Source organism: Pseudophryne corroboree, chromosome 11 (genome assembly GCF_028390025.1).
Source record: "Pseudophryne corroboree isolate aPseCor3 chromosome 11, aPseCor3.hap2, whole genome shotgun sequence".
Lineage (NCBI taxonomy): Eukaryota > Metazoa > Chordata > Amphibia > Anura > Myobatrachidae > Pseudophryne > Pseudophryne corroboree.
In genome coordinates, this window is record NC_086454.1 from 285677971 (window position 1) to 285703537 (window position 25567).

Here is a 25567-nt window from a genome sequence, read left to right on the forward strand (position 1 = left end):
TTTTAAATATGCCATCCTGTCTGACACTGCAGTGCCACTCCTAAATGGGTCAGGTGTTTGTGTCGGCCACTTGGGTCGCTTAGCTTTGTCATCCAGCGACCTCGGTGCAAATTTTAGGACTAAAAATAATATTTTGAGGTGTGAGGTGTTCAGAATAGACTGAAAATTAGTGGAAATTATGGTTATTGAGGTTAATAATACTATGGGATCAAAATGACCCCCAAATTCTATGATTTAAGCTGTTTTTGAGGGTTTTTTGTAAAAAACACCCGAATCCAAAACACACCCGAATCCGACCAAAAATTTTCAGGGAGGTTTTGCCAAAACGCGTCCGAATCCAAAACATGGCCTCGGAACCGAATCCAAAACCCGAAAAATTTCCGGTGCACATCACTAATTTTTATACTATTCCCAATACACTCATAAAAGGGTAGATGCTAGAATCAAGTGGGCTAAGGGACCTTTTCCATCTGGGGGAGGAGTCACAACACAAGGGGGAGGAGCAAGGCCAGCGGGATAGTTCCTCTACTATCCACGCCACCAACTATTACATTTAGTAATCAGGTGGCGAGCGAAGCGGAGCGAGCCACCGAGCCCGCGAGGGTACTTTTCGGGTACCGTGTTTGCCCGTAGCTCCTCCCCCTGGTGACGTGTCTCCTCCCCTAGATACGTCAGAAGGTCCCTTCTCCCACTCCGAAATAGAATCAACCCTCATTAAAGTGACATCAAACTGTTTACCTCCCTTGATGATAAGCTATAGTATAACAATGATATAAGATATTTCGAATAGAAACACACAAAAGTACACAAAAAGTACTAATCTTTATTTATTTTTTGGGAACAAAATACAAATAGAAGCAATATAAAAGAAATGCACTTTCGCGTATATAATTACCCCAGGGAGTCAGAGACAACTTCACTTTCACTATTGCTTCTGTTCAGACTTCCTGCCCTCGGGTTTAAAGAGTCTATTTGATGAACAGAGAGTGTGGCCAATGGCTGAGTGCACGCCCAACCAATCCGACACGGGGAGCCGCAGACTGGCCTGCTGCTGCTACTGCCGCACTTCCTCAGGCTGAGCCGGGGGTGGGCACGCAGTAGGATCCCTCCAGCAGCTTCAGTAACATGAAGGGGAGCGCAGGTAGCCGGGAACTGTGCCAGACATACGTCTCCTACTATCAAGCTAGGAGCCATGAGGGGAACATGTCGCTTTGCGACAAGCTGGACGCAAACGCTCAGCTGCTGCTGCTGCCGGCGTGCGATTCTGCTGCGACTCCCTCTTACTCCTCCTGCGTCTTGAGAGAGAATTTATTGCGGAGCAGCGAGCAGCACAGGGCTGCAGTGCTGAGGCGCACGGCGAGGGGTCTCGCCATCCTTGAGCTCATCTGTGTGAATCTGTTTCTGTATCCCTGGAGGAAAGAGATCAGGACACTGAAGGTAAGGACATACAGCACAGCACTCCCCATTGTTACACATGGAGCAGTTTATGTTGCAACTCCTGACACAGAGCAACTCCCTGTAGCTGCTGGGGGTGCTATCAGTAATGACTCCTGTTTGTGACTACATAACACATGTGACAAACATCAGCATCTTCTCATAGAAGCAACTTGTCTTGTTTCCTATTGAAATGTGTGTATGTTAACGGGGAACTCCATACAACATGTGCTTTGCAGGTGTCCGCAGCAGCGAGCATCGGAACCTGCAGTTGAAGTTGTTCCCCTTTAACATTCACGTGTCAGTTTGTCGTGTTATATGAGGTGATCTAGATATTGGTCATCCATCTGTGCTGGCCTCATGGGAAGTTATTCCTTCCATCAGGAAATGACAGCGTTTCATCCATGGAAATGATACGTTCAGTCCTCTTTCTCTTACGTCCTTTAGGATACTGGGGTCCACATTAGTACCATGGGGTATAGATGGGTCCACTAGGAGCCATGGGCACTTTAAGAAATTGATAGTGTGGGCTGGCACCTCCCTCTATGCCCCTCCTACCAGACTCAGTTTAGAAAATGTGCCCGGAGGAGCAGGTCACGCTCGGGAAGTTCCTGAAGAGTTTTCTACATTTATTTTCTTTTTTGATGTTTTTTTAGGCAGATCTGGCTGGCACCAGACTGCCTGCTTCGTGGGAGTTAGGGGGGGGGGGGGGGGCACGGCCCGGCCTTACCTCCCTAGGGTTAATGGTCCCGTTCCCCGCTGACAGGACACTGAGCACCTGAGGGTCCTATTCCAAAGCCCCACCACACCGAGCGTACAGACCCGCAGCACGCTGCCACCCCTAACAGAGCCAGAAGAGTGGTGAGTAGGTGGCCAGCGTCCCGGGTCGCCGGCTGTAATGGCGGCACAAGGGTAGGAGCGCAGCGCTGATAAGCAGGCTGCGGCTCCAGAGGCATATATAGTGTGTGTTCCGGTGTGAGGGGCCAGCTGAAGCCACAGTATCCATATACCCACACTAGCAGCGCTTCTACAGGGGTTTTAACCCACTGTAGGACAGAAATGACCTCAGCCAGTAGAAAAAAACCAGGAAGACCATGCGCCATTAAGGGGGCGGAGCTTCACTTTGAGCAGATCCAGCAGCTCACCAGCGTCATTTTCCCTCTGCAGCTGATCACAGACAGACTGGCAGGGAAGCGCAGCTCCTCCACAAGGACTCCAGAGCACCTCAGCAGTACCAGGTGGTCATAGCAAAGGGGGGGAGCAATATTTGGTGTACTAAACCCTATTAAGGGTACTTAGTTTGCGACCCAGCTGAATTTGTACTTTAGCTATAGGGGCGCTGTGTGGCTGGCTCCAATATTCTCTGTGTCTCCCTAGAGGGCTCTGTGTGGGTTAATTGTATTTTACCCTAATTTCTCTAACGTCCTAGTGGATGCTGGGACTCCGTCAGGACCATGGGGAATAGCGGGCTCCGCAGGAGACAGGGCACATCTAAATAAAGCTTTTAGGATCACATGGTGCGTACTGGCTCCTCCCCCTATGACCCTCCTCCAAGCCTCAGTTAGGTTTTTGTGCCCGTCCGAGAAGGGTGCAATCTAGGTGGCTCTCCTAAAGAGCTGCTTAGACAAAGTTTTTTTAGGTTTAAATCTCAGTGAATCCTGCTGGCAACAGGATCACTGCATCGAGGGACTTAGGGGAGAGATTTCCAACTCACCTGCGTGCAGGATGGATTGGAGTCTTAGGCTACTGGACACTTAGCTCCAGAGGGAGTCGGAACACAGGTCATCCTGGGGTTCGTCCCGGAGCCGCGCCGCCGACCCCCCTTACAGACGCTGAAGATCGGAGGTCCGGAAAGCAGGCGGCAGAAGACTCCTCAGTCTTCATGAAGGTAGCGCACAGCACTGCAGCTGTGCGCCATTGTTGCTACACGTCTCACTGATTCAGTCACGGAGGGTGCAGGGCGCTGCTGGGGGCGCCCTGGGCAGCAATATTAAATACCTTTAGTGGCGAAAAATACATCACATATAGCCATTAAGGCTATATGTATGTATTTAACCCAGGCCAGTTTTCTTAAAACCCGGGAGAAAAGCCCGCCGAAAAAGGGGCGGAGCTTATTCTCCTCAGCACTCAGCGCCATTTTCCTGCTCAGCTCCGCTAGTGAGGAAGGCTCCCAGGATTCTCCCCTGCACTGCACTACAGAAACAGGGTAACAAAGAGAAGGGGGGCATAATTTGGCGATATTGATATATTAAAAGCGCCTCTATCAAAAACAACACCTTCTAGGGTTGTTTATATACATTTATAGCGCTTTTGGTGTGTGCTGGCAAACTCTCCCTCTGTCTCCCCAAAGGGCTAAGAGGGTCCTGTCTTCGATTAGAGCATTCCCTGTGTGGCTGCTGTGTGTCGGTATGTGTGTGTCGACATGTATGAGGACGATGTTGGTGTGGAGGCAGAGCAATTGCCGGTAATGGTGATGTCACCCCCTAGGGAGTCGACACCGGAATGGATGGCTTTAGTTATGGAATTACGTGATAATGTTAGCACATTACAAAAGTCAGTTGACGAAATGAGACGGCCGGAAAACCAGTTAGTACCGGCTCAGGCGTCTCAGACACCGTCAGGGGCTGTAAAACGTCCCTTACCTCAGTCAGTCGACACGGGTACCGACACAGATGAATCTAGTGTCGACGGTGAAGAAACAAACGTATTTTCCAATAGGGCCACACGTTATATGATCACGGCAATGAAGGAGGCTTTGCAGATCTCTGATACTGCTGGTACCTCAAAAAGGGGTATTATGTGGGGGGTGAAAAAACTACCTGTAGCTTTTCCAGAATCAGAGGAATTGAATGACGTGTGTGATGAAGCGTGGGTTAACCCAGATAGAAAACTGCTAATTTCCAAGAAGTTATTGGCATTATACCCTTTCCCACCAGAGGTTAGGGCGCGCTGGGAAACACCCCCTAGGGTGGATAAGGCGCTCACACGTTTATCAAAGCAAGTGGCGTTGCCGTCTCCTGATACGGCCGCCCTCAAGGATCCAGCAGATAGGAGGCTGGAAACTACACTGAAGAGTATATACACACATACTGGTGTTATACTGCGACCGGCAATAGCCTCAGCCTGGATGTGCAGTGCTGGGGTAGTGTGGTTGGATTCCCTGACTGAAAATATTGATACCCTGGATAGGGACAGTATTTTATTGACTCTAGAGCAATTAAAGGATGCGTTTCTTTATATGCGAGATGCTCAGAGGGATATTTGTACTCTAGCATCAAGGGTAAGCGCGATGTCCATATCTGCCAGAAGAAGTTTATGGACGCGACAGTGGTCAGGTGATGCGGATTCCAAAAGGCATATGGAAGTATTGCCATAAAAAGGAGAGGAATTATTTGGGGTCGGTCTTTCGGACCTGGTGGCCACGGCAACTGCCGGCAAATCCACTTTTTTACCTCAGACCCCCTCCCAACAGAAAAAGACACCGTCTTTTCAGCCGCAGTCCTTTCGCTCCTATAAAAACAAGCGACCAAAAGGACAGTCTTATCTGCCGCGAAGCAGAGGAAAGGGTAAGAGAGGGCAGCAAGCAGCCCCTGCCCAGGACCAGAAGCCCGCCCCGGGTTCTACAAAGCCATCAGCATGACGCTGGGGCTTTACAAGCGGACTCAGGAGCGGTGGGGGGTCGACTCAAGATTTTCAGCAATCAGTGGGCTCGCTCACAAGTGGACCCGTGGATCCTGCAGATAATATCTCAGGGTTACATGTTGGAGTTCGAAAGGTCTCCCCCTCGCCGGTTCCTAAAGTCTGCTTTACCAACGTCTCCCTCAGAAAGGACGTCGGTATTGGAAGCCATTCACAAGCTGTATTCTCAGCAGGTGATAGTCAAGGTACCCCTCCTACAGCAGGGAAAGGGGTATTATTCCACACTATTTGTGGTACCGAAGCCAGACGGTTCGGTAAGACCTATTCTAAACCTGAAATCCTTGAACCTGTACATACAGAAATTCAAGTTCAAGATGGAGTCACTCAGAGCAGTGATAGCGAATCTGGAGGAAGGGGACTTCATGGTGTCCCTGGACATAAAAGATGCTTATCTGCATGTCCCAATTTACCCCTCACACCAAGGGTATCTCAGGTTCGTGATACAAGACTGTCATTATCAGTTTCAAACGCTGCCGTTTGGTTTGTCCACGGCTCCTCGGGTCTTTACCAAGGTAATGACCGAAATGATGGTTCTTCTACGAAGAAAAGGCGTATTAATTATCCCTTACTTGGACGATCTCCTGATAAGGGCAAAGTCCAGAGAACAGCTGGAAGTCGGTGTAGCACTAACCCAGGTAGTGCTTCAGCAACACGGGTGGATTCTGAATCTTCCAAAATCTCAATTGACCCCGACAACACGTCTGCTGTTCCTGGGAATGATTCTGGACACGGTTCAGAAAAAGGTGTTTCTCCCGGAGGAGAAAGCAAGGGAGTTATCCGAACTTGTCAGGAACCTCCTAAAACCAGGAACTGTGTCAGTACATCAATGCACAAGAGTCCTGGGAAAGATGGTGGCTTCTTACGAAGCAATTCCATTTGGCAGATTCCATGCACGAACATTTCAGTGGGATCTGCTGGACAAATGGTCCGGATCGCATCTGCACATGCATCAGCGGATAACACTGTCACCAAGAACAAGGTTGTCTCTCCTGTGGTGGTTGCAGAGTGCCCATCTGTTAGAGGGCCGCAGATTCGGCATACAGGACTGGGTCCTGGTGACTACGGATGCCAGCCTACGAGGCTGGGGAGCAGTCACACAGGGAAGGAACTTCCAGGGCGTGTGGTCAAACCTGGAGACGTCCCTTCACATAAATATACTGGAGCTAAGAGCGATCTACAATGCTCTAAGCCTGGCAAAACCGCTGCTTCAGGGTCAGCCGGTGTTGATCCAGTCGGACAACATCACGGCAGTCGCCCACGTAAACCGACAAGGCGGCACGAGAAGCAGAAGAGCAATGACAGAAGCGGCAAGGATTCTGCGCTGGGCGGAAAATCATGTCATAGCACTGTCAGCAGTGTTCATCCCGGGAGTGGACAACTGGGAAGCAGATTTCCTCAGCAGACACGACCTTCACCCGGGAGAGTGGGGACTCCATCCAGAAGTCTTCCACATGATTGTGAATCGTTGGGAAAAACCAAAAGGTGGACATGATGGCGTCTCGCCTCAACAAAAAATTGGACAGATATTGCGCCAGGTCAAGAGACCCTCAGGCAATAGCTGTGGACGCTCTGGTAACACCGTGGGTGTACCAGTCAGTGTATGTGTTCCCTCCTCTGCCTCTCATACCAAAGGTACTGAGAATTATACGGAAAAGGGGAGTAAGAACAATACTAGTGGCTCCGGACTGGCCAAGAAAAACTTGGTATCCGGAACTTCAAGAGATGCTCACGGAGGATCCGTGGCCTCTACCTCTAAGAAGGGATCTGCTTCAGCAGGGACCTTGTATGTTCCAAGACTTACCGCGTCTGCGTTTGACGGCATGGCGGTTGAACGCCGGATTCTAAAAGAAAAGGGCATTCCAGAGGAAGTTATTCCTACCTTGATGAAGGCTAGGAAGGAAGTGACTGTACAACATTATCACCGCATTTGGCGAAAATATGTTGCGTGGTGTGAGGCCAAAAAGGCCCCAACGGAAGAATTTCAATTGGGTCGATTCTTACATTTCCTGCAAGCAGGATTGTCTATGGGCCTAAAATTGGGGTCCATTAAAGTTCAAATTTCGGCCTTATCAATCTTCTTCCAGAAGGAATTGGCGTCAGTTCCTGAAGTACAAACTTTTGTCAAAGGTGTACTACATATACAACCCCCAATGGTGCCTCCAGTGGCACCGTGGGATTTGAACGTAGTTTTGAATTTTCTCAAATCTCATTGGTTTGAGCCTCTAAAATCGGTAGATTTAAAATACCTTACATGGAAGGTAACCATGTTATTGGCCCTGGCTTCAGCCAGGAGAGTTTCAGAGTTGGCGGCTTTATCGTACAAAAGCCCATATCTGATTTTCCATTCGGACAGGGCAGAACTGCGGACACGTCCTCATTTTCTCCCTAAGGTGGTTTCGGCTTTTCACTTGAACCAGCCTATTGTGGTGCCTGCGGCTACTAGCGACTTGGAGGACTCCAAGTTACTGGACGTTGTCAGAGCATTAAAAATATATATTTCAAGGACAGCTGAAGTCAGAAAATCTGACTCGTTGTTTATATTGTATGCACCCAACAAGATGGGTGCTCCTGCGTCTAAACAGACGATTGCACGTTGGATCTGTAGCACAATCCAATTTGCACATTCTGTGGCAGGCCTGCCACAGCCTAAATCTGTAAAGGCCCACTCCACAAGGAAAGTGGGCTCATCTTGGGCGGCTGCCCGAGGGGTCTCGGCATTACAACTTTGCCGAGCAGCTACGTGGTCAGGGGAGAACACGTTTGTAAAATTTTACAAATTTGATACTCTGGCTAAGGAGGACCTGGAGTTCTCTCATTCGGTGCTGCAGAGTCATCCGCACTCTCCCGCCCGTTTGGGAGCTTTGGTATAATCCCCATGGTCCTGACGGAGTCCCAGCATCCACTAGGACGTTAGAGAAAATAAGAATTTACTTACCGATAATTCTATTTCTCATAGTCCGTAGTGGATGCTGGGCGCCCATCCCAAGTGCGGATTGTCTGCAATGTTTGTACATAGTTATTGTTACAAAAATCGGGTTATTACTATTGTTGTGAGCCATCTTTTCAGAGGCTACTTCATTTGTTGTTATCATACTGTTAACTGGGTTCAGATCACAAGTTGTACGGTGTGATTGGTGTGGCTGGTATGAGTCTTACCCGGGATTCAAGATCCTTCCTTATTGTGTACGCTCGTCCGGGCACAGTACCTAACTGAGGCTTGGAGGAGGGTCATAGGGGGAGGAGCCAGTACGCACCATGTGATCCTAAAAGCTTTATTTAGATGTGCCCTGTCTCCTGCGGAGCCCGCTATTCCCCATGGTCCTGACGGAGTCCCAGCATCCACTACGGACTATGAGAAATAGAATTATCGGTAAGTAAATTCTTATTTTCCTGTGTGTGTGTGTGTGTGTGTGTGTGTGTGTTTTCTTTCACATTCACTATGTTAAAGGAATTAAATTCCCTATTTGAAGCAACTTGGGTAAATCCTGACAAGTTGTTTCAGGTCCCAAAACTGTTACTCACATCCTTCCCGTTCCCTCAGGATGATAAGAAAAAATGAGAAAATCTACAGAGAGTTGACGCATGGTTTCTAGGCTGTCACATAAGATAGTTTTACCTGTTCCTGGGGCAGCTTCCATGAAGGATGCTGCAGACCGCAAGATTGAGACCACTCTCAAATCTCTGTACACAGCTGCGGGGGTGGCCCAAAGACCCACTATAGCATGTGCATGGATCTCTAGGGCCATTGCTAAATGGTCGGGTAACCTAATTGATGGGTTAGATTCCTTATCCAGGGGGGGAGATAATTTTACTCCTACAGCATATACAGGATTCTGCTAACTTTATGGTGAAGGCCATAAAGTAAATTGGTTTACTCAATGCGCGCACCACTGCCATGGCAGTGTCGGCACGCAGGGGCTTGTCGCTACACCAGTGGACTGCGGATTCCAGGGAGGGCGTGGAAAGCCTACCTTTCACAGGTGAAGCCCTCTTTGGAGATGAACTAGATACGTGGATATCCAATGCTATGGCGGGTAAGTCTACATACCTTCCTTCTGCAGCTCCCCCAGCTAGAAAATCCTACACTGCTCCAACTCTGCAGTCCTTTCGGACAGCAAAGTTTAAAAACAAAAAAACCAAAGGTTCTTCTACGGCCTTCAAAGGCAATAGAGGTAAACCCAGAAAACCAGCAACTGCTAGTTCACAGGAACAGAACCCCGGTTCTGCTTCCTCTAAGCCTTCGGCATGATGGTGGACCGCACTGCCTGGAAGACAGGCAGGTTGGAGCCCGTTTGAGATTCTTCAGTCACGTGGGCAACATCATGCCAGGATCCCTTGGTCAAAGATCTTATAGCCCAGGGCTACAGGGCTTTCAGGAACTCCCACCTTACAGATTCTTCAAATCAGGCTTACCAGCTTCTCCAGAAGCAAGTATGACTTTACAGGAAGCAATTCAGAAACTTGTACAGACTCAGGTCATTGTTCCAGTTCCACTTCAGCTGCAAAATCAGAGTTATTATTCAAACCTGTTTGTAGTTCCGAAACCGGACGGTTTGGTAAGGCCCATTTTAAATCTCAAGTCGTTGAACACGTACTTACAGGTGTTCAAGATGGAGTCTCTGAGAGCGGTGATCTCAGGTCTGGAGGAGGGGTAATTCTTGGGGTCTCTGGATATCAAGGATGCGTACCTTCATATTCCAATATGGCTGCCTCATCAGGCTTATCTAAGGTTTGCATTACAGGACTGTCACTACCAGTTTCAGGCCCTGCCATTTGGCCTATCTACGGCACTGAGGGTGTTCACCAAGGTAATGGCAGAGATGTTTCTCCTCCACAAACAGGGAGTGAACAGAATACCATACCTGGACAATCTGCTGATAAAAGCACCATCCAAGGAGAGGTTGTTGCCCTCCCAACCAGACTACTCCAGGATCACGGGTGGATTTCGAACCTACCAAAATCTCATCTGGAACCAACACGGGGGCTTCTTTTCCTGGGGATGATATTGGATGCAGAGGAGCAGAAGGTATTCCTTCCATTGGAAAAAGCATTGGTGATCCAGTCAATGGTGCGGGATGTTCTAAGACAAACCCGGACATCGGTGCATCTTTGCATTTGCCTTCTGGGGAAGATGGTAGACGCTTACGAGGCGCTGCAGTACGGAAGGTTTCACACACGGCCCTTCCAGCCGGATCTGCAGGACAAATGGTCCGGATCGCATCTTCACATGCACCAGAGTCTGTTGCCAAAAGCCAGGATTTATCTTCTGTGGTGGCTTCAGTCTTCTCACCTGACCGAGGGCTGAAGGTTCGGGATTCAAAATTGGATTCTGCTAACCAGAGACGCAAGCCTCAGAGGTTGGGGAGCAGTCACCCAGGGGAAACCATTCCAAGGAAAATGCTCAAGTCAGGAAGCCATTCTTCCAATCAACACTCTGGAACTAAGGGCCATATACAACGCCCTTCTACAGGTATCACATCTTCTTCAAGATCAAGCCATTCAGGTTTAGTCGGACAATGTGACTGCAGTAACGTACATAAACCGACAAGGCGGAACGAAGAGCAGGGCAGCAATGTCGGAGGTAACAAGGATTCTCCTCTGGGCAGAAAGACACGCTGTGGCGTTGTCCGCGATCTTCATTCCGGGAGTAGACAACTGGGAAGCAGACTTCCTCAGCAGACATGACCTCCACCCAGGAGAGTGGGGACTTCACCCGGAGGTGTTCGGGTGCTTGACACGTCGGTGGGGAATGCCACAAATCGACATGATGGCCTCTCGTCTCAACAAGAAGCTAAAGCGGTATTGTTCCAAGTCGAGGGACCCGCAAGCAGTGTCGGAGGACGCTCTGGTGACTCCATGGGTCTACCAGATGGTGTACGTGTTTCCACCACTCCCATTGATCCCAAAGATTAAAAAAAAATAAAAAGGGAAAAGGTTCAATCCATTCTCATTGCTCCAGACTGGCCAAGAAGGGCCTGGTATGTGGATCTACTGGAGATGCTCCTAGAGGACACGTGGCCTCTACCTCTTCGCGAGGACCTTCTCTAACAGGGGCCGTTCGTATATCGACTTATCACGGCTACGTTTGACGACATGGAGGTTGAGCGTCAAATTCTAGCCCGGAAAGGGATCCCAGATAGGGTTATTCCAACCCTGATCCAAGCCAGAAAGGGGGTAACGTCTAAACATTACCACCGTATTTTGAAAAAATACGTCTTGTGGTGTGAGTACAGGAAATTTCCTGCGGTGGAATTTAAACTGGGACGTTTTCTCCTTTTTCTGCAGTCAGGTGTGGATGTGGGACTACATTTGGGCTCCATAAAAGTCCAGATTTCGGCCTTACCCATTTTCTTCCAGAAACAATTGGCTTCTCTCCCTGAGGTTCATACATTTTTGAAGGTTGTTCTGCACATCCAACCGCCCTTTGTGCCTTGGGATCTGAACGTGGTGTTGCAGTTCCTGCAATCGGAATGGTTTGAGCCTTTTACAGGACGTTGACGTCAAGGTTCTTACATGGAAGATTGTCACGCTGTTGGCCTTGGCTTCTGCGAGTCGTGTGTCGGAGCTGGGGGCGTTGTCTCACAAAAGCCCCTATTTAATTTTCCATGAAGATAGGGCTGAACTCAGAACTCGTCAGCAATTTCTTCCAAAGGTGGTGTCTGCGTTTCATATCAACCTATTGTAGTACCGGCAGTTACCGACACCTCTGCTACTTCAAAGTCTTTGGATGTTGTGAGGGCTTTGAAGATCTATGTGAAGCGGACAGCTCGTCACAGAAAATCTGACTCGCTGTTTGTTCTCTATGATCCCAATAAAATTGGGTGTCCTGCTTCAAAGCAGACAATTGCACGCTGGATCAGGCTTAATATCCAGCATGCTTATTCCACGGCACGTTTACCATGTCCAAAATCTGTACAGGCCCACTCTTAATAGGTCGGTGCGTTCTTCCTGGGCGGCTGCCCGAGTTTTCTCGGCTTTACAGCTCTGCCGAGCAGCTACTTGATCAGATTCGAACACATTTGCCAAGTTCTACAAGTTCGATACTTTGGCCTCTGAGGACCTTCAATCAGTTCTGCAGGAACCTCAGCATTCTACCATCTGGTTTGGGAGCTTTGGTACATCCCCACTGGTTCTAATGTGAACCCCAGTATCCTGTAGGACGTAAGAGAAAATAGGATTTTAAATTACCTACCGGTAAATCCCTTTTTTCGTAATCCGTACAGGATACTGGGCGCCCACCCAGTGCTTTGTTTCATCCTCCACTGTTACTTGGTTTAGTATTGTTGGTTCAGCGGTTGCTGTTCCTGGTTTAAAGTTTGGTTTGCTTGGCTTTCCTCTGGTTTGTGTGTGCTGGTTCGGAATCTCACCACTATCCTTTTTATATCCTCTCAAAGTATGTCCGTCTCCTCGGACACAGTTTCCTAGACTGAGTCTGGTAAGAGGGGCATAGAGGAAGGAACCAGCCCACACTATCAATTTCTTAAAGTGCCCGTGGCTCCTGGTGGTCCCGTCTATAACCCATGGTACTAATGTGGACCCCAGTATCCTCTACGGACTACGAGAAAAGGATTTACCGGTAGGTAATTAAAATACTATTTTCTTAGTTATGTTAGCTGTTATACCTGCCCATAATTCCTTTCCCTGCCTACCACATGCCTTCTCAATTCTGTCATTAAAAGTACACTATGGGACATGATTCAGAATTGTTCTCAAGCTCGATGGTTTGCGAACAACTCCAACGGTAGGAGGACTGCACATGTGCGGAATAGGTTCTGGGTCACCACCGTTTTTCGTTTTAGGTATTTTTTATTTATTTATATTTTTTTTAATTAACTTTTCTCAACTTTTTCATACTTTACCATCCAGGTGGACTACGATTGGGACTAGTAACTACCATCCCGGTGGACTACGATTGGGAATAGTAACCTGTGGCGAGCACAGTGGTAGCAGAGCGAGGCACTTTGCCAGAAGCATGGCGAGCAAAGTGGTACACTAATTGCGGTTCCCTGTGCTCTGACGGTGAAAATGGCACAATAAAAAAATGCTGTTGACTTTTTTTGTGTCGACAATTTTCCATTTTGTCCTTTTCATGTGTTGACCTTTTATAGGCCGACCTAATGACCATTTGGTGTCAAGCTATTGGCTGTCTAACTAGACATTGTAGATCTATTGAACCATTATATGTGGGCACTTTTCAAATATCTTCAGGTTTAATAAGCTGTTGAAACTTTGGTAAATTTATAAAGAATTTCTCTTGGGGAGACAAGAAAATGCATAATTCTGGTGGTGCTATCATACAGTGCACATGGCCACTGATGATGAGCCCCAATGTGGAAATGTCTTCATGGGTGCAGATAGATGAAAATGAGATAAGGAGGTGGAGAAGAAAAAGAAATAATTACACCCAGGCAAATGTGGGCACAACTGCTGGCATGTTTCTGCACGCATCCGTTATATAAGGAAATGTATAGAACCTCTCCAACTAAAGTATCATTTACAAAAACGCTTCTTTCTTGCCACCAAATTAGCTCCTAAGTTAATTGGGCTTTGTATGCGCTTGTAGCTGCTGCTGCATACTGTACTTTACATTTCTCTATTGCATATAGTAAAATGGGTATGGATCATTAGATTGACAGTCAATAGGTCGAAGGTAGTATCTAGTTACCCTTCGTGGAGAGGACCTTTCCCATAAGCCCCTGGGACCATTTCACCAACTATTTGGAATAGTAATCTGTGGCGAGCGGAGTGAGACACCGAACCCGAAGTGAGCAAATGGATAAAACATTAAGGTGCTGTAAGGGCGGAAGTTCGCTTCTGCCCTATTGTGCTGTCACTTCTTGGTCCTGAACACGAAGGGAACATAGACACAACCGTAGGTCGACCAATATGGTCACCGTGGAAAAGGTAGACTGGGTCAAAAGGCCAACAGGGCAAAAGGTTGACACAACATTTTGAAAAAGAATTGTCGTTTTCTCCGTCAAAGAATATGAAACCCCAATTAGTGTACCGTGCCCCCTCGCATAACTTTATTCCCAATCACAGTCCACGTGGATGGTAAAGTATGAAAAAATCCAAAAACGTGTCGACCGTTTGAACCTGTTGACCAGGTCAACCTAATGCCTGTCGACCATATGGGGTCAACCTATCCACCAGATACCTAGTAAAATATAGCAGATATAATAAAAACAGCATATATAGTAGTGCGGATACATTTACAAATAATGTCAAACATTGCAAACATAAGCCGGAAACAACTCATTAATATACTAGTCTATAGAAAAGCAGAAATACATATAGAGGCTTCCTGGCTCAGACCGATGTCCTGTATGTGCTCTTAATAATTTTATATTGGAAATAAACTACTGAGACTATTAAATGAGCATTTCATAAAAATGTAAACTATGGGGTATATTCAATTGAAGCCGAAAGCTGCCGTCTATCGCAAAGACGTCAGTTTTCAACTTTTTTAGGTCGGAAGGGGTTTCCGACCTATTCAATCTAACCCTAAATTATTCGACAAGTCGAGGAATTCGACTTGTCGAAAAGCACGTGGATCGGCGGAATAGCTGCCAATCCGCCCTTTTCGACCAACTCAATTCGACTTTAAAAAAAGTTGAACTGGGATGCGGGAGCAGAGACGGCGAGAGCCGCGGGCAGACGGGGGAGAGCAGCGGCTATAGAAGCGTAGCCGGAGGATGTATCACTGCCGCTGCTCACTGCAGCGTCCACCGCTGGAGCCGGGTGGATGCTGCCGTGAGCGGCGGCTGTGACAGATTCTCCGGCTACGCTTCTATAGCCGCTGCTGTAGCGCTGCTCTCCCCTGTCTCCGCTCCCGCATCTCAATTTGACTTTTTTTAAAAGTCGAATTGAGATGGCAAAGAATAGCCCTGGTCGGATCCATTCCGACAAATGAATGTCGGAATAGATCCGACTTCAATTGAATATACCCCAATGGCTTTAAGTAGTTCAGGCAATATACAGTAAAGAAGAGAAAGCCAAGTGCAGCATGTGCTTACATAGCTTGTAGAACCCAGTTTAGTAGCTTTGACTTGAAGTACTAAGTTTTCTTTAGGAGTTTACCAGGTATTTCCAGTCTCAGATGCCGATGTCTCGCGCCTCTGGAGGTAACATGCTGGGTTCTTATAGGGGAGCAGCAACAATTCTCAGATGCCGTTTCTTCTTGGCATGGTGTTAACAGAAAACGAGGGTCCAGATTTATCAAGCCTTGGAGAGTGATAAATTGCACGGTGATAAAGTACCAACCCATCCTAACTGTCATTTCTCTGACGTCCTAGTGGATGCTGGGAACTCCGTAAGGACCATGGGGAATAGCGGCTCCGCAGGAGACTGGGCACAAAAGTAAAGCTTTAGGACTACCTGGTGTGCACTGGCTCCTCCCCCTATGACCCTCCTCCAAGCCTCAGTTAGATTTTTGTGCCCGGCCGAGAAGGGTGCACACTAGGGGCTCTCCTGAGCTTCTTAGTGAAAGTTTAGTTTTAGGTTTTTTATTTTCAGTGAGACCTGCTGGCAACAGGCTCATTGCATCGAGGGACTAAGGGGAGAAGAAGCGAACCTGCCTGCTTGCAGCCAGCTTGGGCTTCTTAGGCTACTGGACACCATTAGCTCCAGAGGGACCGAACACAGGCCCAGCCTCGGAGCTCGGTCCCAGAGCCGCACCGCCGGCCCCCTTACAGAGCCAGAAGCAAGAAGAGGTCCGGAAAAATCGGCGGCAGAAGACATCAGTCTTCAACAAGGTAACGCACAGCACTGCAGCTGTGCGCCATTGTTACTCAGGCACACTTCGGTCACTGAGGGTGCAGGGCGCTAGGGGGGGGCGCCCTGAGCAGCAATGTAAACACCTTGGCTGGCAAAAATACACCACATATAACCCCCAGGGCTATATGGATGTATTTTAACCCCTGCCAGAACTCACCAAAAAGCGGGAGAAAAGGCCGCCGAGAAGGGGGCGGAGCCTATCTCCTCAGCACACAGGCGCCATTTTTCATCACAGCTCCGCTGGAAGGACGTCTCCCTGACTCTCCCCTGCAGTCCTGCACTACCGAAAAGGGTAAAAAAGAGAGGGGGGCACTAATTTGGCGCAGTTTCTAATAATAACAGCAGCTATAAGGGAAAAGCACATTTTATAGTGGTATTCCTGTGTATATATATATATATATATGTATATATATATATATATATATATATATATATATATATATATATATATATATATATAGCGCTCTGGTGTGTGCTGGCATACTCTCCCTCTGTCTCCCCAAAGGGCTAGTGGGGTCCTGTCCTCTATCAGAGCATTCCCTGTGTGTGTGTGCTGTGTGTCGGTACGTTTGTGTCGACATGTATGAGGAGGAAACTGATGTGGAGGCGGAGCAATTGCCTGTAATGGTGATGTCACCCCCTAGGGGGTCGACACCTGAGTGGATGAGCTTATGGAAGGAATTAGACAGTGTCAGCTCTTTACAAAAGACAGTTGATGACATGAGACAGCCGGCTACTCAGCTTGGGCCTGTCGGGGCGTCTCAAAGGCCATCAGGGGCTCTAAAGCGCCCGTTACCTCAGATGGCAGATACAGATGCCGACACGGATACTGACTCCAGTGTCGACGGTGAAGAGACGAATGTGACTTCCAGTAGGGCCACACGTTACATGATTGAGGCAATGAAAGATGTTTTACACGTTTCTGATATTACAAGTACCACTAAAAAGGGTATTATGTTTGGTGAGAAAAAACTACCCGTAGTTTTTCCTGAATCTGATGAATTAAATGAAGTGTGTGATGAAGCGTGGGTTTCCCCCGATAAAAAAACTGATAATTCCTGAAATGTTATTGGCATCATACCCTTTCCCGCCAGAGGTTAGGGCACGTTGGGAAACACCCCCTAGGGTGGATAAAGCGCTCACACGCTTGTCAAAACAGGTGGCACTACCGTCTCCTGATACGGCCGCCCTTAAGGAACCTGCTGACAGAAAGCAGGAGAATATCCTAAAATGTATATACACACATACTGGTGTTATACTGCGACCAGCAATCACCTCAGCCTGGATGTGCAGTGCTGGGGTGGCTTGGTTGGATTCCCTGACTGAAAATATTGATACCCTGGATAGGGACAGTATATTACTGACTATATTGCATTTAAAAGATGCATTTTTATATATGCGTGATGCACAGAGGGATATTTGCCGACTGGCATCAAGAGTAAGTGCGCTGTCCATTTCTGCCAGAAGAGGGTTATGGACGAGGCAGTGGTCAGGTGATGCGGATTCCAAAAGGCATATGGAAGTATTGCCTTATAAAGGGGAGGAGTTATTTGGGGTAGGTCTATCAGACCTGGTGGCAACGGCTGGGAAATCCACATTTTTACCCCAGGTAGCCTCTCAACATAAGAAGACGCCGTATTATCAGGCGCAGTCCTTTCGACCCCATAAGGGCAAGCGGGCAAAAGGTTCCTCATTTCTGCCCCGTGGCAGAGGAAGAGGAAAAAGGCTGCAGCAGACAGCCAGTTCCCAGGAACAGAAGCCCTCTCCCGCTTCTGCCAAGTCCTCAGCATGACGCTGGGGCTTTACAAGCGGACTCAGGCACGGTGGGGGCCCGTCTCAAGAATTTCAGAGCGCAGTGGGCTCACTCACAAGTGACCCCGGGATCCTTCAGGTGGTATCTCAGGGGTACAAATTGGAATTCGAGACGTCTCCCCCTCGCCGTTTTCTTAAAGTCTGCTTTACCGACGTCTCCCTCCGACAGGGAGGCGGTATTGGAAGCCATTCACAAGCTGTATTCTCAGCAGGTGATAATCAAGGTACCCCTCCTGCAACAGGGAAAGGGGTATTATTCCACGCTGTTGGTGATACCGAAGCCGGACGGCTCGGTGAGACCTATTGTAAATCCAAAATCTTTGAACACTTACATACAGAGGTTCAAATTCAAGCGCGAACCTGGAAGAAGGGGATTATATGGTGTCTCTGGACATCAAGGATGCTTACCTCCATGTCCCAATTTAGCCTTCTCATCAAGGGTACCTCAGGTTTGTGGTACAGAACTGCCACTATCAGTTTCAGACGCTGCCGTTTGGATTGTCCACGGCACCCCGGGTCTTTACTAATGTAATGTTGATACTCCTCCGAAGAAAAGGAGTTTTTAATTATCCCTTACTTGGACGATCTCCTGATAAGGGCGAGATCCAGGGAACAGTTGGTAGTCGGGTTAGCACTATCGCAAGTAGTGCTGCGGCAGCACGGTTGGATTCTCAATATCCCAAAATCGCAGCTGATCCCGACGACACGTCTTCTATTCCTAGGGATGATCCTGGACACAGTCCAGAAAAAGGTGTTTCTCCCGGAGGAGAAAGCCGGGGAGTTTTCCGAGCTAGTCAGAAACCTCCTAACACCAGGCCAAGTCTCAATGCATCAATGCACAAGGGTCCTGGGAAAAATGGTGGCTTCCTACGAAGCAATCCCATTTGGCAGATTCCACGCAAGAACATTCCAGTGGGATCTGCGGGACAAATGGTCCGGATCGCATCTTCAGATGCATCAGCGGATAACCCTGTCCCCAAGGACAAGGGTGTCTCTCCTGTGGTGGTTGCAGAGTGCTCATCTTCTAGAGGGCCGCAGAGTCCTGGTGACCACAGATGCCAGCCTGCGAGGCTGGGGAGCAGTCACACCGGGAAGAAAATTCCAGGGCTTGAGGTCAAGCCTGGAGACATCACTTCACATAAATATTCTGGAGTTAAGGGCCATTTACAATGCTCTAAGCCAAGCAAGACCTCTGCTTCAAGGTCAGCCGGTGCTGTTCCAGTCGGACAACATCACGGCAGTCGCCCACGTAAACAGACAGGGCGGCACAAGAAGCAGGAGGGCAATGGCAGAAGCTGCAAGGATTCTTCGCTGGGCGGAAAATCATGTAATAGCACTGTCAGCAGTGTTCATTCCGGGAGTGGACACGACCTCCAACCGGGAGAGTGGGGACTTCATCCAGAAGTCTTCCACATGATTGTGAACCGTTGGGAAAAACCAATGGTGGACATGATGGCGTCCCGCCTCAACAAAAAACTGGACAGGTATTGCGCCAGGTCAGGGGACCCTCAGGCAATAGCTGTGGACGCTCTGGTAACACCGTGGGTGTACCAGTCGGTGTATGTGTTCCCTCCTCTGCCTCTCATACCCAAGGTACTGAGAATTATAAGACGGAGAGGAGTAAGAACTATACTCGTGGCTCCGGGTTGGGTCAAGAAGGACTTGGTACCCGGAACTTCAAGAGATGCTCACAGAGGACCCGTGGCCTCTGCCTCTAAGAAGGGACCTGCTCCAGCAAGGACCCTGTCTGTTTCAAGACTTACCGCGGCTGCGTTTGACGGCATGGCGGTTGAACGCCGGATCCTAAAGAAAAAAGGCATTCCGGAGGAAGTCATCCCTACCCTGATCAAAGCCAGGAGGGATGTGACCGCAAAACATTATCACCGCATTTGGCGAAAATATGTTGCGTGGTGCGAGGCCAGGAAGGCCCCAACGGAGGAATTTCAACTGGGTCGATTCCTGCATTTCCTGCAAACAGGAGTGTCTATGGGCCTCAAATTGGGGTCCATTAAGGTTCAAATTTCGGCCCTGTCGATTTTCTTCCAGAAAGATCTGGCTTCAGTTACTGAAGTCCAGACATTTGTCAAGGGAGTGCTGCATATACAGCCTCCTTTTGTGCCTCCAGTGGCACCTTGGGATCTCAATGTAGTTTGGGGTTCCTCAAATCACATTGGTTTGAACCACTTAAATCTGTGGATTTAAAACATCTCACATGGAAAGTGGTCATGCTGTTGGCCCTGGCTTCGGCCAGGCGCGTGTCAGAATTGACGGCTTTATCCTGTAAAAGCCCTTATCTGATTTTCCATTCGGACAGGGCGGAATTGAAGACTCGTCCTCAGTTTCTCCCTAAGGTGGTGTCAGCGTTTCACCTGAACCAGCCTATTGTGGTGCCTGCGGCTACTAGGGACTTGGAGGACTCCAAGTTGCTGGACGTTGTCAGGGCCCGGAAAATATGTTTCCAGGACGGCTGGAGTCAGAAAATCTGACTCGCTGTTTATCCTGTATGCACCCAACAAGCTGGGTGCTCCTGCTTCTAAGCAGACTATTGCTCGTTGGATTTGTAGTACAATTCAGCTTGCACATTCTGTGGCAGGCCTGCCACAGCCTAAATCTGTAAAAGCCCATTCCACAAGGAAGGTGGGCTCATCTTGGGCGGCTGCCCGAGGGGTCTCGGCTTTACAACTTTGCCGAGCAGCTACTTGGTCAGGGGCAAACACGTTTGCTAAATTCTACAAATTTGATACCCTGGCTGAGGAGGACCTGGAGTTCTCTCATTCGGTGCTGCAGAGTCATCCGCACTCTCCCGCCCGTTTGGGAGCTTTGGTATAATCCCCATGGTCCTTACGGAGTTCCCAGCATCCACTAGGACGTCAGAGAAAATAAGAATTTACTTACCGATAATTCTATTTCTCGTAGTCCGTAGTGGATGCTGGGCGCCCATCCCAAGTGCGGATTGTCTGCAATACTTGTACATAGTTATTGTTACAAAAATCGGGTTATTATTGTTGTGAGCCATCTTTTCAGAAGCTCCTCTGTTATGCTGTTAACTGGGTTCAGATCACAGGTTGTACGGTGTGATTGGTGTGGCTGGTATGAGTCTTACCCGGGATTCAAAATCCTTCCTTATTGTGTACGCTCGTCCGGGCACAGTATCCTAACTGAGGCTTGGAGGAGGGTCATAGGGGGAGGAGCCAGTGCACACCAGGTAGTCCTAAAGCTTTACTTTTGTGCCCAGTCTCCTGCGGAGCCGCTATTCCCCATGGTCCTTACGGAGTTCCCAGCATCCACTACGGACTACGAGAAATAGAATTATCGGTAAGTAAATTCTTATTTTTTCAAACACAGCCTATAATATGGCAGTTAGGAGCTGATCGGTTGGTACTTTAACCGTGCAATTTATCACTCTCCAAGGCTTGATAAATCTGGGCCTTTATGTCCCAGACTGAATTGTCAAACGTTCTGCTTTTTATATAGAGGTGATAACACGTCCTAATGCTCAGAAAAAGTGCACTTGATTAGCGTCACCTGGCTCAACCTACCTTCTTTGTTATTAAAGTGCAATCCTTATAGATGTACTTACCTTTTTATACACAACTTCTTGCTGACTTAGTTTTTTGTTGACTAAATAATGACAAATTCAAATGAAGGCTTATTTGTCAGACAGAGTTCTATTGATCACATTTTATTACTTTGTGAGGACAAGATGACTGATTATTATGCTCTGATCTGTAAAGAGAACAATGTGAAAGGGCATACTGACTGTACAGGTATGCTGTGTACAATTTCTGTACCCTGGTTTCCAGGCGAGAGTCCTGCTCACTGCCAGATCACTTCCTCCTACAGGTTCTTTGTTCTCTAATTTAGGAGGAAGCGGCTCCAAACAGAATGAAACTGACTTTGAAGCCACAAATTGCACACAGCATGCACTGGTATATTAATATATTATGGTCTCACAGGTGGATGGAACATAGAGGAACTGTTTTTCTTTGTTTTTTCTGTGTTTTTCTGTTAACGCCTAGTGCACAAGGAGTAATGTAAATAGAATGTATTCCACCAAACCTCACAGTACCTCTTTATCACTCGTTACTAATGGGCCCCAAACATTAGCGACAGGTTGCCGCTATTTCCTAATCCCCCGACGGCTGGGTTGGGGAATCAGGAATATTAAACACATTGAAAAGTCCCGATTCCCCAATCCTGACCATTTTTGACAAGTTGGTGATTTTGAAAGTGAAAAATTTCCGATTCCTGATAATTGATGGCTGCCAATCACTGGGGTCGGGGAAATAGAGTTTAGATGTATGGGAGCTTTGGGGGTTTATTTACTAAGCCTTGGAGAGGGATAAAGTGCACAGAGATAAAGTACCAAGCAACCAGCTCCTGTCATTTTTCAAACACAGCCTGTAACATGACAGTCAAGAGCTGATTGGCTGGCACTTTATCTCCGTCCACTTTATCTCTCTCTGAGGCTTAGTACATAGACTCCATAATCATAAATTCTGCTCCAGCCAATCAACTCCTAACTGTCATTTTTCAAACACACGACAGATGGGAGATGATTGGTTGGAGCACCATTTAAGATTGGTAACGAGTGATATCAATAATATCACTTCTTATTAAATATGCCCCTAAGTATATTTAGTTGTAAATTCCCATGAGATTAATCAAACAGTCATGGAAAATGAGGACTGCCTAACATTCCGCAGCCCTGGATGTGGCCAATGCCTGGACATAGCCAACCCTTTCTTTATAACATTGCTGTAGATGAAGTAGTAATATCAAACTGATGCATTTTCCCAGTGTCCTGATTGCGGTCATTTAAAAAAAAAAAAATTGTCAGAATGTAATATATTGTTTCATTGCAGAAATTCACGGGAACTTTTATCTATTTTGTTGAACCTGTAATTTCAAAGGACACCATAAGGCAGATTCTGCAAAGAGTGGGGTACTCCATAGATACAGAAACAGAATATATAATTGGAGGATGCATAAACATTGAAGAGGCAAAGCAGGCTGCTTTTGAATTATATCTGTCTAGAATTCAGTGTGAAGAGCTGATTTTGCTAATAACTGAAAATCGAACAGACAGTGTCAATCTCTTTATTACTGGAAGCAGCACTGAGCCAAGGAATGAAAGAGAAAATATAGGACTTGCTGTTAAAAGTGATTGTAAAATTGCTAACATTCTAGAAATTGAGGGCATAAATAATTTAAATGATGACAAAAACATATCTGAGAACATCAAGGGCAATAAAGACTCTGAAAAGCCTTCTGAGAAATTTGACTTGCATGCTTCTCCCAAAAACAGCCAAGATGGCAAAGGCGAAACGTCTGCCAAGCACTTAAACTACAGTTATAACAAATACTATGACAGCGATGAGTTCCTTAATAAATACAGTGACCTCAATCTGGCTCAGCAGCCAATCTTCCCTTTACATAACAGACAAATCAATATTAAACTCAAAGCGTTGAGAGAAGAGCCAAACTTCGTAAAACCACATAGCCCTGATTCCTTTACTAAAGAATCCGAATCGGACGTGTCTAAAGGAACAGAACTTACTGCAGACTCACTTTGTGGCCAAAAATGTAGAATTGTTGATGCAAGGATATTAGCCGATGTGCAGAGTAACTTGGACCTTAAGAGACCGCTCATACTTAGTGAGTCTCCTGTGGAATTCAGTATGCCAAACAAACAAGGACCGTTGGAGCGTTTAGTGAATAAACTTAAGATGGGAAAAGTGGACGAAGAGGCATTGGCTTTCCCCGTTGAAGAAACCTTACCTCCAGATCCTATAGACTTTTCCAATAGCAGCGATATGTGCCAATGGAAGTCAAAGTGGACACACCACAAAAGCAGAGAAATAGTGGATGGCACTAAAAGTCCACCATCTACATCTGGTTCCTCAGTCCTAAACATCACCGGTAAGGCAGCAGAGGGGAGTGCATGTATCGAGAATTTACACAGACTCAGAGAGCCCCCCAGCTCCACATATATTCCACCAGGAGTAGTAGAGAGGCAATGCTTGAGGATCACTGATATACAGCCGGAAGATAATCACTTCCAGGCTCCTTGTCTATCTGGAGACATGGACCTGGTCAGTGAGACTTTGTATAACATGGATGAAGACACCAGGGAAGACTTTGTGATGATTACCAAGAAAGAGCATTTACAACACTGAATTGTGATCTTATTGTGCACTATGGGGTCAATCCAATTACCCACAATGTCTTTGTGGGTGCGAGTAAGTGCAGCTGTATGCTGCACTTATGGGTGCTGTTTACATGCTGCTGCAAGAGCAAGTTTCACCCTTCGTGCGTAATTGGATTGAACCCTAAAGATAGATTATTCTAGCATTCACAAACTCAGAACCTTCACATTGGAGTGTGACACTTATGTTTACTGGGGTTTTATCTGCTAATACAGATGAGATGTATGGCTCAAAGGTTATAGTCCAATCTTTAGGCACTTTGTTGCTTTTTTTTTTTTTTTAACTGGCAAACAGCATAGCCTAACATATTAGGTATTATGTACATTTAATTCAGTGGATGGCAACAAATGGTTTTATAGAGGATGATAGAAGCTCACCTACACAAAAATATATGGTGTAAATAAAAATATGCCTTTCTTATATCAGAATACTGTACTGATATATTTGTGCCCAATAACCTGCAGCTGATATTACACAAAGGCATTCATTCGAGAAAGTATCCATTGATATACAATTCTACTTCATAGAATGGAGTTACGCCATACTTGCCTACACTCCCGGAATGGCCGGGAAGCTCCTGAAAATCGTGTGGCGCTTCCAGCCCCATAGAAGGGTGGGCAAGTCTCCCAGCCCGCCGCCACATGCTCGCAATCCCCCGCCTCAATGCACATCCTCCCGCAGCCAAGTGGGGGTGATGACGTGATTTGCGTCATCGTGGCCACACCCTCTTGATGCACAATGCCTGTAATCGTGGGGGCGGGTTCCACGATGATGGGAATTTGCGGATACGTCCCCGTCCCTACCCAGCAGCATCCGTGGCCATGCCCCCAGTGTGCTACAGGAGGGGGCAGCCGTAATATCTGCAAGTATGAGTTACACAGGTGTGAAAAGTGAACCAAAGTACAGGCAAAATATTTGAGTGGCTCTAGAGCCTTATTAAGGTCGCATCGCTATCGTTTGCCCTATTAGCCGCCAATGCGCATGCGCAGTTACCTTCCTGCGTGTGCGCGCCCGGCCACACATTAGCTGTGAACGCCTCTGCCTGATTGACAGGCGGAGGCATTTGTGGGGCGGCGTTGCGGGGTGCTACGAACGGGGGCTGGTCAGGCTGTGAAGGACGGTTAGCATGCTGGGTGGCCCCCAGCATGCCATAGAAAGGATTGCAGATTCTGCTTTTTAGCAGACTCTGCAATCCAACCTGAATAGGGTCCCTAACTCACTGATGCTGCTTCCCTTATTGGAGGATGGCAGATAGCCAACCTCAGTCCCTTATCCCTTCCCTAAATAGCAACATTGCTGCCCATGCATACTGCCGCGGACACAGCAGTATGTGTCCCTTTCTCTCATGTCCATGTTGTCTTGTGCTATATGTAGACTCCTGTTTTGGCATTCTGCACCACTTTGTATTGGGTTGGCGACATTGAGGCATCAGTGTGACACTTTCTTCACAGTCAGTAGGATGGTGTTGTATTATGTTGACTTTCACAATGTCAACATTTAGGGGTAAATTTACTAAAGTGTAAGTTTTTGTTTTTTTCAGAAGTGCAGATGTTGACAACCAATCAATCACATTCTACTTATCATTCTAGCACCTACTAGAAGATAATGGCCCTCATTCCGAGTTGATCGCTAGCTAG

General features: G+C 47.4%; 1 protein-coding gene across 2 annotated transcripts; it reads left to right on the top strand.

The window, feature by feature from the left end:
• The first annotated feature begins 954 nt into the window (after positions 1-954).
• LOC134969449 (uncharacterized) lies at positions 955-24358 on the top strand. 2 transcript variants are annotated; one of them, XM_063945405.1, is made up of 2 exons: positions 955-1437; positions 22587-24358. In XM_063945405.1, the coding sequence occupies exons 1-2, from the start codon at positions 1126-1128 to the stop codon at positions 23898-23900; spliced, it is 1626 nt and encodes a 541-aa protein (XP_063801475.1). In that variant the 5' UTR covers positions 955-1125; the 3' UTR covers positions 23901-24358. The 2 variants fall into 2 exon arrangements, 1 of the variants encoding a protein (XP_063801475.1); XR_010189489.1 differs by lacking the exon at positions 22587-24358 and adding an exon at positions 13000-13189 and having other exon boundaries at positions 1350-1437.
• Positions 24359-25567: the final 1209 nt, after the last annotated feature.